This window comes from Hemiscyllium ocellatum, chromosome 2, assembly GCF_020745735.1.
Source record: "Hemiscyllium ocellatum isolate sHemOce1 chromosome 2, sHemOce1.pat.X.cur, whole genome shotgun sequence".
In the NCBI taxonomy this organism is placed as follows: Eukaryota; Metazoa; Chordata; class Chondrichthyes; order Orectolobiformes; family Hemiscylliidae; genus Hemiscyllium; species Hemiscyllium ocellatum.
The window spans coordinates 9,285,525-9,299,604 of NC_083402.1; the positions used below are offsets into that span (position 1 = coordinate 9,285,525).

Sequence of the window (14,080 nt, forward strand, 5' to 3'; positions counted from 1 at the left end):
CAAACAAATCCAGAACTCCCTACCTAACAAAATAGATAGAAATTAACTAAAGGAAGAAAAAATGTGCTTAAGTTAGATGTCAGGTATACAGTACAATTGAAAATATAAGCCAAATATAGAAGGTTCAGATAAGTGGTGAAGAGGGAAATAAAAACATTATACAAAGAGTCTAACCGCTAACACAGCAGGGAATCTCAAAGTCTTCTGTCAGCATATACATAGTAAAAGGGTGATAAAATGACGTGTAGGGCAAACTAGAGACTAGAAAGATGATTTGTGTGGCAGCAGACATATCTGAAGTATTAAACTAATATTTTGCATCTATTATTACTTAGCCTAACCATGGAGATATGGAGGTAATTCAGACACTGGGAGGGTTTAAAGTTTTTATGGAGTTGGACAATCTATCTGCAATTAAAATTGAAAAAGCACCATAATCAGATAGGATGCTTGCAAGGGAAGTGACAGTAGAAATTGTAGAGATACTGGCCATAATATTTCAATCTTCTTTAGACTGGATTGAGGGGACTGGAGAAATACAGATAAGAGGACACAGATGTGAAGTACTTAGCAAAACAGGCAAAGGCGATAGGAGACAAACAACTCAGAGTCATACAGTACAGAAACAGACCCTTCAGTCTCACCAGTCTACGCTGAACACAATCCCAAACTAAATCAGTCCCACTTGCCTGCTCCTGGCCCATATCCCTCCAAACCTTTCCTGTTCACATACTTATCCAAACGTCTTTTAAATATTGTAATTGTACCCACATCCACCACTTCCTCAGGAAGTTTATTCCACACACAAAACACCCTGTGTAAAAAATCTGCCCCTCATATCTTTTTAAAGCTTTCTCCTCTCACCTTAAAAATGTGCCCCCAGTCTTGAAATCCCTCATCCTAGGGAAACGACAACTACCTTTAACTCTATCGATACCCCTCATTATTTTATAAACTCCTAGAAGGTCACCTCCCAACCTCCTGTGCTCCAGTGAAAAAACATTCCAGCTGATCCAGCCTTTCTTTATAAGAAACTTTCCATATCTGGCAGCATCTTCTTCGTGCATTAAGTGGTGAGGCTCTAGAATGCAATGCCTGGGAGTATACTGGAGGCAGATTCAACCTTACAAGACGGAATTAGCCTATTATCTGAATGCGTGGGAGAAATGGTACTTCGCATCATTTGGATAGCTGGTGCAGAAATGACAGGCCAGGTTCTGCACTGTAACAATTCAGTGACTCCCCCTGTGTAAGTCAGGCTGGGTTAAATGTCAGATTTTTTCCTGTCCACCAGCCGTCTTACAGGTCCTCCACGGATCTTCTGAGCAGTGAGGCAACGTGCTAACTGCAGGGATGTTCCTTGAGACATTGTTTCTTCACTGAACTAAAGATCAAATTTTTTTCAGCTTTGTAAACTGAAAGAGGGTATCTCAAGAGTTGGTCACATTGAATTAAACATTGGTAGAAGCTGCAACTTTGAATGTGAATCAAAAGTCACTCCAAGTAGGAAAGCAGTTGAACGTGACTAAAAAAGAGCAATGCACGTGTGTTCAATTTAACAGGAAACCTTAGATCATCCATACTACTTTAAAAAGGAAGTCGAAAAGAATTAGGAAGTGAAAGAATTATTTACAAAGATTATACCAAAACTAAGTTGTTGTAACTATTGGGAAGGGGTTAGAGGTTGGAACTCTTTTCTGTAGAGAAGACTGAAATCCAATAAAAGTCTTTAATATTGAATGAGTTTGACAGGGTTCGCATGGTCACGATGTTTCTGAACGCAGGAGTGTGCAAAATTTGGACAATAAATATAACAGCACTATTAATAAATTCTTAATAGGAGATTCCAGAGAAGCCGCTTTACCCAGAGAGTCAAGAGAAATTTCAACTTAGTTCCACAGGGTTTGGCTGAGCCAAAGAACATTGAGGGGAAAGCCGTACAAACACAATTGAGAAAGATACCAAAGATAATGCTAAAGGGATTAGATATATCAGATGGGAAAAGGTGTGTGTGGAATATATACACCAGCTGACACCTATTGAGCTGACTGATCTGGTTCTGTTCTGTAAGATTCAGTGCTGTAAAATTCATTGCTACTTGATGTCAATCCTGATAGAAAATACAAGCAAAGGTAACAGATATGGTCAATTCTGATGAAGCCATATTAAACTCAAGATATTAATTATTTTTATCTCCTCAGACCTGCTGAGTTTATTTCTGTTTTTATAACAGATTTGATCACTCATCTGTTAAGAGTCTGTCAGATTCTAATTAAGTTTCACAATTAATCAAAATTAAGAATGAGTTGACTAGTAAAAGTGTGATTGAATTCTTCTGGTCAACAATTACTCAAAGTGAAACGGACTGAACTCTAACAAAAGTCTTAATGTCCTTAGAACTGCAGAAAGCACAGGCTCAGGTATAAGCCTCAACATGTGAAGAGCTGAAGAAGCACACGGAATATGGAAATACAAAGAAAAATGTTGAAAAGCAATTAAATCCTAATTAGGATATGATGTATCTAAATACAGCTCAAATAGTACACCAAGTGAAATGGACATTTGCCATTCAACCATAATCCTGTTCTAAAATATAATAATCTTATTTCCTAGATTCAATGGTTGGTACATCTGCCTCTTGGCAAAGCCATTTCCTAGAAATAGCTAAAGACAAAAGGAACAGGGAGACGCCAAGGCATTAGCAGCATTGTAAAATCCATCTATCATCATCATCATCTGCTGTATGGAGAGAGCATCTGTCAGCAACATTAGTCTGTAAAGATCTCCCCATATTAGTGCCTTTGATACAGAGACAGAGACAGAGACAGAGACAATCTCTTACGTAGGAGAGCTGTATGGAAGGTTTTTCTCTCTGCACCTTTCAGAGAGAAACACTAATAACTGATAAAGAAAAATATATCTTTGAAAAATTCTCTGCAACTCCCTTAGCAATCGGAACAGCACCAGCGTTATCTATAAAGGCATCTCTTGTATGGGCAGTGCTTTGGAAACACTCATTCTTAACACCATCAACTGTTTGCAAAGGTCATCCCTCGGCAACATCTACCCAATGGTTCTCATTGGAAAGGCCTTGGCATTGATAATTACTCCCTCCAGACACAGTGAGTGAGAGATAGTTGAAATGTAGAAACAAAGAATGAGTCCCCAGGTCAATGCTGACATGTTTTGTAGGTCACATCATTTCCCAGAGATCAATAAACCTGGTAGTGAGCAGGAAGTAGGAGCTGCCATCTGAAGTAGCTTTTACAGCACTCCCTGCGAGTTAGATAGAACAAAAAGTACTCCCCACCTTGATCTCACAATGAAGTCTTCAATCATCCCTCTATAGGTGGCCTTTTTCATCAACTTACCCTTCTTCTCAAAGAACAATCTCTCACTTCCTTGTAGAATAACCGCTCTTACTCTCAGGAAGGTCCAATCTCTTGTTCCGTTCCACAAAAGCCTCTTCCCAAACCCCCCGCCCCAGTTCTCACTGTTTCACTCCCACAATGACCCCTCATCCTTGGACTGCCGAGCCTTGATCTCCGGTGCCCTCTTCTACCTTTTCCAGCTGTTGAACACTGTCCCTAGGGGATACCAAGGGGAGCCTATCAATTGGTCTGGTTGCCAGGCGGGAGACAGATTAAAACTGACATGGCCTCTTTGTCCCAGCTTCTTCATTCACTCCCAGGCTCCCATGGAGACTGACTGTTCACTAATATTAGGATCCACTTCTCTGCAACAATTAACCTCAGGTGGAGCTACATCTAGCGAAGCTCATTCAGGCTGTCTTTTCTTCCAGCTCCAGGTGAATTCATGACAGTTTAATTTGTCCTAATGACTTCTATTTTTCTGGAATAGAACTGGGATTTCTGAGCATTTTAGAAACCATGACAACGCTTGCTCATTTAATGGCAGCCCATAAACTTTCTAAAGTATTGGTCAGTTGTCATTGAGATTCAGTGTTGCAATCATTCAGCTGCTTCTTCACTTTCGACAGAGGAGTGGAGAGAGAAAAGAAGACCACTGATCCTTGACTTATATAGAAACATAGAAAATAGGAGCAGGAGTAGGCCATTCAGCCCTTAGGGCCTGCTCCACATTCTTTTTGATCATGGCTGATCACCCAGCTCAACAGCCTGCTCCTAACTCTTCACCCCCACCCCCCCCCCCCCCCCCCCCCATATCCTTCGATCCCTGTAGCCCTAACTGCTATATCCTATTCGCTCTTGAAATCACACAATGTTTTGGTTTCAACTGCTTTCTGTGGAAGTGAATTCCACAGGTTCATCACTCTTTGGGTGAAGAAAGTTTCCTCATCTCAGGCCTTAATGGTTTACCCCGTATCCTTAGACTGTGACTTCTGGTTTTGGATTCCCCATCATCAGGAACATCCTTCCTCGAGTTGGACCGAGGGGTCTGTTTTCATGTTGTATGACTATGCTCCTGTCTCGTCTGGTTAGAGTTTTATAAATCTCTAAGATTCCCATTCATTCTCCTGAACTCTAGCAAACACAATCCTAACCAACTCAACCTGCAGTTATTTGTCCCCATGACAACATTCAATCTTCTTGATCTGTAAAACTATCCTCCCCTAATCAGTTGACATCCAAACAATATTAATTGTTTCAGTCACTCCAAGTCTAAGGAATTTCTATTTTATTACACTCCACATTCTTAGAACTGCTTCATAAGCAATGAAGTGCAGTCACTATTCTAATCTTTTCTTTATGCATTCAGAGGTGGATATTATTGGCTTTATTGACCTTCCCTGGAGGAGATAGAAGTGAGCAGTCTTCTTGAACTACTGCAGTCCATGTGGTGTAAGTACAACCACAGTGCTGTTCAGGAGGGAGTTTCAGGATTTTTACCAAACAACACTCAATGTTGTTACAATTACAGTCGACTCAGAACCAGAGGATGCTCAGGTTGAAACATTTGGAGTACGTGTTTGGCTGAAGGGCCAATGTTGCAAAGGCTACCATATGTGGGATTATGACTGAATGCCACTCCCTAAACATAACAGAAAAAACATGGAAACCAATTTGCACAAAGCAAGATTCCACAAATAGCAGAGATCACAACCAGTGATAAGTCTAGATGGACCAATTAGCTTCCTTCATCACCATCCATCATGTGCAAAAAAATCGGTTTTAAATATCTCACTGCGTGCTCACAGTTTGTATTCAAGATTTGGCCTTTACTTTCATTATAATCAGCATTTTTAGACATTTGGATCATGTCTCCTTTTGGCCTTCCTTTCTCTAATGAAAAGCAGAACATGAGGTCAGGGTGTCCTGCAGCTGGAGAGAAGTCATCTGGTTTACACAGTAAGGAAAAACCTGCTTCTAACACCAAGCAGAATCCACATGGGGCTCATATCAGCTGATCCCTTTATTCCTCTCTCCCTTATGTGTTTGTTAACTTCCTCATAAATGTATCGACAGAATTACCCACAACTGTGGCCTGTGAGTACCACATTCTAACCCAATCTCTCCAGGGTATTACCCAGCACTATAAATTGGGTATAACTGGCTGCAAAATGCTTCAGTAGCTATCAGTCTCAGACTTATATTGCATCAACATTTCGTTACACATCTGTAAAAGCAGCTCTCTAAAAAAAGTCAAAACATCTACCATACTGAAAACGGGCCCTCAGTTATTATTTTCACATGGCTTAATTTGTCAGGATCTGTTCATTTTCGTGAGAAGGCTTTTGGTTTTAAGGAAATGATGTAGACTCTTTAAAAAGGCATGTTAAAATAAAGTAAGTGAAATAATTCCACAGAGGCCAGTATCCCACCACCAAGTTCCCCCTTTATTTACATGTGGAGAGTCATTGACACTGATCCAGCTCCCTCAGAGGCAGCTCTCAGAGAGGGTACAACCTCTGACACTCCTGTTCATACCTGTCAGTCAGGGCTCCTAGATTGGACCCTATCAACAGACTCAATCAAGGAACCTATATTCCAGGAGGTCCATGTGGTTGACCTTGTTACAACCACTACATAAGTAATTTTTGTTTTTTTCCCCTTAGGGTGGTGTCTGGGTGTGTATGCATGCATGCGTGAGAGAGAGTATGTAGTCATGAGAGACAGTCTTGAGGCACAGTGACATCTCCCTGTCTCTAGCGCTTCAGGCCCACCCCAGAGCTTTGTGGCTATGAAAGGTGCATTCATAAAGCATCAAGCAGGTTAATTATCACCCTGAAAACTGTTTCAACATGTTTACAACAGGGAATAAGAACAATGGAATCTTCTGGTCTGCCAGTCTTGGTGCAGAGTTGCACCCGTCAACTTACAGCCTCTGGCTTTGGACCAGTTACCCACCCTGAGTAAATCTAGTGATGGAAATAAATATAAGTTGTGTGCTCTGTCTGCACGTGTGTCTTTGAGTCGAAATAAGTAAATAGTTGACATGGCACTAAGAATCAAGGCTGGGTTTTATGTCTCCTCCCTAGTCTATAAGAATGGTGATATTTGCCTTCATAAGGAAACACTGAGTATTCTCTATGAAATCTCACAGTTGTATCTCAGAGTCATAGAGTCCTACAGCACATAGACAGGCCCTTTGGCCCAAACTGGTCCATGCCGACCAAATGTCCATTCATGGTAACCCCATTTCCCTGCACTTGGTCCATATCCTTCTAAACCTTTCCTATTCATGTATTTGTCCAAATGCTTTTTGAATGTTGTTAATGTATCCACCTCAACCAGTTCCATTGGCAGCTGATTGTACTTGCATACAACCCTGTGTAAAAATGTTGCCCCTCAGGTTCCCTCTTATTCTTTCCCTCTCACCTTAAACTGATGCCCTCTAATCCTTCATTCCTAACCCTATCCATGCCTCTCATGACCTTATACACTTCTAGAAGATCCCCCTCAGTCTTTTGCACTCCAAAGAAAAAAGTCAGACTGTCCAACCTTTCCCTCCAACTGAGGCCACCGAGTCTTGGCAATATCCTTGTAAATTTCTTCTGTACTCTTTCCAGTTCAATAACTTCTTTCCTATAGCAAGGTGACCAAAACAGAATGCAATACTCCAAGTGCGGCCTCACCAACATCCTGTACAACTGCAACATAACTTCCCAACTTCTATACTCAATGCCCTGACTGATGAAGGCCAATGTGCCAAAAGCATTCTTCACAGCTCTGTCTACTAGTGACTCCACTTTCAGAGAACCGTGCACCTAAAACTTCAAGGTCCCTCTGTTCCACTACCATTCACTATGAAACTTCTGCCTTGATTTGACTTTCCCAAATGCAAGATCTCACACATATCGATATTAAACTCCATTTGCCATTTCTCAGCCCACTTCCCCAGCTGATCATGGTCCTGCTGCAATTTCTGATTACCTTCCTCATTGTCCACGATACCTCCTATTTTAGTGCAAATCTGCAAACTTCCTAATCATGCCTTGATATTGATAACAAACAGCAATGGGCCCAGCACTGACCCCTGAGGCACTCCACTAGTCACAGGCCTCCATCCTTCCACTATTAACCTCTGCTTCCTACTAACAAGCCAATTGTGTATCCAATTTGCCAGCTCTCCCAGGATTCCATACAACCCAACCTTCCACAGCAGCCTACCATATGGAAACTTATCAAAGGTTTTCCTGAAACCCATATAGATTACATCTACTGCCCTGCCCTTGTCAATCTTTCTGGTCACTTCATCAAAGAACTCTAACAAAGTTGTGAGGTATGATTTCCCACACAAAGCCATGCTGACTATTCTTAATCAAACCTTGTCTTTCCAAATGCATGTATATCTGATCTCTCAGAATTTTCTCAATTAACTTACCTACCACAGCTGTTAAGCTTACTGATGTGTAGTTCCCAGGTTTTTTCTCTGCAGCACTTCTTGAATGAGGGCACAACATTCAAGTCTTCCGGGACCTCACTCAAGGTGATGCCGAAATAATCAGGCAGGGCCACCGCAATTTCTTTTCTAGCCTTTTGCAGCGTTCTTGGATATATCTGGTCAGGGCCAGGAGATTTATTCACCTTCGTACATTCAAATACATCCAAACAGCTCATCCACCGAGATATTCACGGTCCCCAAGATGTGACCACTAACTTCCCCAAGTTCCCAAGTCTTCATGTCTTTCTCCACAGTAAACCCAGAGGAGAAATTTCATCGAGAACCTTGCCTATCCCCTGCGGTTCTACACATACGTGTCTACTTTGGTCCTTGACGGCCCCTATTCTCTGTCTAGTTATTCTTTTTCCTTTAACATACTTAAAGAATCTCTTTGGATTCACCCTAATCTTCTCAGCCAAGGCTATCTCATGCCCTCTTTTTGTGTCCCCCCGCCCCGATGTCCTTTTTCAGTAAACTCCTGTATACCTCCAGGGATTCCCTTGACCCCAAACTGCCTGTTCCTGAGCCATATCACCTTTTGTCTGGTCAAAGCCTAATAATTTATTTAGGGTTAAATGCAACAGTTGCGTTTTTCAAATTGCACATCGCACAGGAAGAACCAGCATCATTTCTGAAACAATTTTCACATTCTAAACCCTCTGAAGTCATTTCTTCCTCTTTACAATCTTATGTGACGGTCTTACATTTTTTACCCTTCGCTTTGGACATGGCCACCAAGTGGAATGGTCAAGCCTCTTCATTGTTTTAAAGATTTCTATCATGTTACCATTAGAGGAAAGAACTCCCCACTTATTTCATCTTTGGGGATATTCATACTCTCTCATTTCTGGTATCATCCTCTTGAATGACTTTGCATCTTCTCCAGCGGACCTTATACATCATATTATGTGGAGATTAAAATCTTTGCTTTCATTCCCTGGTAGGTCAGCTAATCAGGATCAATTTTGTTACACTGGACAAGACCCTCACTTCGGAGACAGATTTCAAACTCCCCACCTAAAGCATCAAATCTAGACTGACACTTGCAGTTCAAGACTGAGGGAGTGCTGCAGTACCACGGGGAGTTGTTTTGATTAAATTAACTAGAGACCACATCTTCCTTCTTAGGCGAGTGTAAAAGATTTCACCGTCACTACTTAGATGACAAGCAGGGAGGTTCTCCAAGGCGTGGCCATGAATATTTATCTCTTAACTAATATCATAAAATCAGACTATTCAATTTCATCTGTGAGGTGGCTGCTTGCTAATTGGTTGCTGCAATTGTCACCTTATAATAGTGTCTTCACGTTAAAGCAGTTAATTGGAAACATTTTGGAATTAAAAGACGTGTGAAAGGGGCAATATAAAATGTAAGTTCTTTCTTGCTTTTATTTTAACTCACCTATAATTTGGGATTTTTTCTGAAAGGCCAAAGTCTCCCACCACAGCTGTGTATGATTTCCCTTCATGCTTCACCAGGCAATTCTGAAAAGGAAAACACAGCAATATTTCCAATGCTTCTGGATGAATCCCATTTGGGCCTTTTCCTCAATTGAAGAAGTGAGTGAACTCAGTTGTTTTATTGATTAACAAGATCTGGGCATCATTTGGCTAGGCCGGCATATATTGCCCATCCCTATTTACAGCTCACCACCACCTTCTTCAGGGTCGACATATTTTGAGTTTGAATGAAAGATGTAATTGCATATTGATCAGTCTGAGTGAACAGCAGCTGCCTGGCAGTATTGGGTTTGGAGGTGGTGTTCTGAGAACATGGCTGAAAATGTGTTGCTGGTTAAAGCACAGCAGGTTAGGCAGCATCTCAGGAATAGGGAATTCGACGTTTCGAGCATAAGCCCTTCATCAGGCCTGCTCCCTCCTCCCCACCTCCCAGTGTAAATTGAGCAAAGTACAAATAACTGTTGAATCTGCAGTCTAAACCACAGCCAGCCCAATGTCAACCACCTAGAAACAGGCACCAGGTTTATGGGACAAACCGTAATTGGCCCTGCAAATCTCAGGGTAAAAAATGAGGTCTGCAGATGCTGGAGATCACAGCTGAAAATGTGTTGCTGGTTAAAGCACAGCAGGTCAGGCAGCATCCAAGGAACAGGAAATTCGATGTTTCGGGCATAAGCCCTTCATCAGGAAGGGCTTTCCTGATGAAGGGCTTATGCCCAAAACGTCTAATTTCCTATTCCTTGGATGCTGCCTGACCTGCTGTGCTTTAACCAGCAACACATTTTCACCTGCAAATCTCAGGACACCATGACTTTTTTTTTTAAATTATTCATTCACCATCTAGTCCCCTCCCCTAATTGCTTGGAAGTATAGAGCCAGACTTCTTCATTCCGGGTTCAAACTCCCTGAACTCTCACCTCTCCACCCCGCTCCTCGAATCCCAACTCACCACTTATAGGTATACAGTCCTGCCATGTCCAATTATGAATGATGGTGGATAATTAAACAATTAACAGGAAGCGGCAGCTCCGCCACAAATATTCTCAATGATTGGGAAACTGAGCAGGCCAGTGTAAAAGACAAAAGATCCATCTCAACTCCCTCCGGAGATCCCAAGCATCAGATTCCAGTCTTCAGTCAATTTAATCCACTTCCCATTATTGGAGGTAGCACTGACAAGGCCACCACTTGTTACCCATTCCTAAGTGTCCCTTGACCGGAGTGGGTTACTAGGGTCAGACTAGAGGGCAGTTGACAGTCATCCACATTGATGTGGATCCGAAGTCACATATAGGCCATACCACTAAAGGATTAGAGACAAAAAAAAAACTGCAGATGCTGAAATCCAAATAGCTAGGCAGGAGGCTGGAAGTATACTCAGTAGAAAGAGGCGCAGGTGAACCGCTGTCTCACCACCACCACCCCTCACCTCCATCCAGGGCCCCAAAGAGTCCTCCCAGGTGAAATAGAGGTTCACTTGTCTCTCTTCCAACCTAGTTTACTGCGTCAGGTACTCTTCTCTACATTGGGGAGACCAGCGTAAACTGAGGGAACATTTTGCCAAACATCTCAGCCAGACCCTCAGGGCCTGGCCAGACCTCCCAGTCACTGTCCATTTCAATTCCCCTTCCTACTCCTTTTGGCATAACTATTTTTGGCCTCCTCCATTGCCACAACGAACCAAACCACAATTTGGAGGAACTACACCTCATCTTCTGCCTGAGCAGCCTGGAGGACTCAACATGGAGTTCTCCAATTTCAAATAACCTCCCTTCCCAGCTCTCCCTTCTACTCCTCCCAGCCATTTACTGGATTCATTCCTCCCATTGATCAACCAGGTCATACCCCCTACCTGTCTTCACCTATCCCCATTTCATCACCCTGCAGCTGCCAGTCCTTTTGTCTACAGCTCCCCCTACACCCACTCCAGTCCTGAAGAACGGTTACACCTGAAATGTCAACTTCTCCACCTCCTGATGCTGCCTGGCTTGCTGTGTTCTTCCAGCCTCCTGCCTGTCTACTATGTAAGGACAGCAGATTTCCTTCCCTAAAAAGGATATTAATGAACAAGACTGGTTTTATGACAATCAGTAATGGTTCCATGGTCACGATTACTGATATTAGTTTGAATTAATTTCCACAAGCTGCCATGGTGGAATTTCAACCAATATCCTCAGAGCATTAACCTGTATATCAATGGATGCAGGCATCACTCTCTGGACCATTTATTGTCGGTTTCCCTCGACATATTGATGGTGAGCTGCGTTCTTAAATCGCTTGAGTTCATGTGCTGCATGCAGACCACAATGCTATTAGAGAGGGAGTTCCATGGTTTTGATTCAGTGATACTAAAGGAATAGTGATATATTTCCAAGTCAGGATGGTGAGTGGCTTGGAGGGGAACTTGCTACTGGTCCCATGTATCTGCTGTCTTTGTCCCTCTAGATAGGACTGGTTATGGGTTTAGAAGGTGCTGCCTCAGGATCTTTAGTGAATTTCTGCAGTACTTCTTGGAGATACACACTGCTTTTCTTGAGCATTGCTAGTAGGTGTTTATGGATGCAATGCCAATCTAGTGGGCTGCTTTGTCAACCTTCTTCAGTGTTGTTGGAGCTGCACCCATCCAGGCAAGTGAGGAGTATTCTATCACATTCCTGACTTGTGCCTTAATATAGGTTGGATAGACTTTGCAGAGTCAGAAGTTTGAGTTAATCAGTACAGTGCTCCTAGCCTCTGACCTGCTCTTGCAGCCAGTGTACTTATGTGGTTAGTTCAGTTTCTGGTCAAATGATAACCCCCCAGAATGCTGACAATGGGGAATTCAGTGACAGTCATGCCACTGAATTTCAAGGAGTGGTTATTAGATTGCCTCTTGTTGGTGATGGTCATTGCCTGGCAATTGTGTGGTGTGAACGTTACTTGCCGATTGTCAACACAAGCTTAGATATTGTCCAGGTCTTGCTGCATTTGGACATGGACTGCTTCAGTATGAGTCGCAAATGTTGTGAATATCGTGTCACCAGCAAAATCCCCACTTCTGAACTTCATGATGGACGAAGGCGTTGATGAAACAGCTGGAGATGACACTACACTGAGGAACTCCTGCAGAGGTGTCTCGAAGCTGAGATAACTAACCTCCAGCAATCACAACCATCTTCCTTTCGGTCAGGTATTGTTCCAAACAGTGGAAAGTTTCCCCGATTCCGAAAGATTCCAGATTTGTTAGGGCTCCTTGATGCCACACAGTTGAGTTTGGCTTTGATGTCAGGAGCTGTCACTCTCACCTCCCCTTTGGAATTCAGGTCTTTTATTCATGTTTGAACCAAGGCTGTAATGAGTTCAGGAACTGTGTGGCTCTGGTGGAAACTCAACTGCATAACACCAAGCAGGTTGTTGCTGAGCAAATGCTGCTTGGTAGCACTGTTGATGGCATCTTCCATCACTACACTGATGGTCAAGAGTAGACTGATGGGGCAGTAATTGGCTGGGTTGAATTTGTCTTGTATCCAGGATATACCTGCGCAATTTTTCACATAGTCAGATAGATGCCAGTGTTGTATCTGTACTAGAACAGCTTGCCCAAGTACAGATATTTTTCATCAACCTCTTGAAACATTTCTGCCTCACCTGCAAGGTAGGACAACAACTTGGACTTCCTGGCCCACAGGCAATTGTCCAGGTATATCCTGCGCAGAAAAGCTGGACAAATGAGATTTGGCTAATTACCAATCCCTCAGTGTACTGAGAATTATCTAGCAATAACACAGTATTATCAAGTAGCACTCAAGGCAGTAACTTGCCTTCCCTCTGTTTGCATTCTGCCAGAGCTACTCTGCTCTAGACCTCATTACAGCCTGGTCCTAACTGGACAGTAGAGCTAAATCTCAGAAGCCAGGTCAAAATGATTGGCCCTGATGTCAAGACAACATTTGACTAGACGTGGCATAAGAGGTCCCCACAAAATTGATCTCAATAGGAAATGGGGGGGGGGGGGGGGGGCACGGAGAAGTCGCCAGTGGCTTGCATCATAGCTAGGACAAGAGAGTTAGCTATAGTTATTCAAGTCTAAAATATCTCAGTTCCAAGACATCTCTGCAGGAGTTCCACAGTGTAAATAGCTTCCTAACTGACTTGATGTTTACATAGCTCTAGAGTAGGTGGGACATGAAACCCAGGCCATGCTTGTTCAGAGTAGGGACACTACCACTGCACCACAACAACATTCAGTTCCTCAAATGTAGCTATTTCCTAATCAACCCTGTTGAGAGATAGAATATCTGAACAGATAGGGCCTGAACCCAAGTCTCCCAAGAGCCCTTAGATACACCGTGTTGTGTCCTAGGCCCAATCATTTTCAGCTGGTTCATCAACATCAATTCCCTTGATTATAAAAAAGGTTAAAAGTGAAGAATGCATTGGTCCCTCAGATAGTGAAACAGTTTATGTCCTTAACCAGCAAAATTGAACAATGATCATTTTTGGTGGAAAATTATGTTTGTGCCAAACAAGTTGCAGGTATTGACCTGCTCCAACAAAAGAGAATCTAACTGATCGCTTTTAAAGTTCAATGGCATGACCATGCCTGAGTAGTCTCACCATCAACATCCTGGAGGTTATAGTGACCAGAAACTGAAATGAAGTAGCTATATAAATATTGTGGTCACAAGTGCAGGTCAAAGACTGGGAATCTTGCAACAAATAACTCACCTACTGACTTCTCACAGCCTGTCCAATATCAATAAGGGTCAAGAGT

General features: G+C 42.6%; 1 protein-coding gene across 1 annotated transcript in view; it reads right to left on the minus strand.

The window, feature by feature from the left end:
* The window catches only part of LOC132821743 (dual specificity testis-specific protein kinase 1-like), a 131,299-nt gene that overhangs the window by 48,373 nt on the left and 68,846 nt on the right, over positions 1–14,080 (minus strand). The window contains exon 5 of the mRNA XM_060834468.1: positions 9,269–9,351. Within this exon, the coding sequence (XP_060690451.1) occupies positions 9,269–9,351 (83 nt within the window). The remainder of the gene's footprint in view (positions 1–9,268; positions 9,352–14,080) is intronic.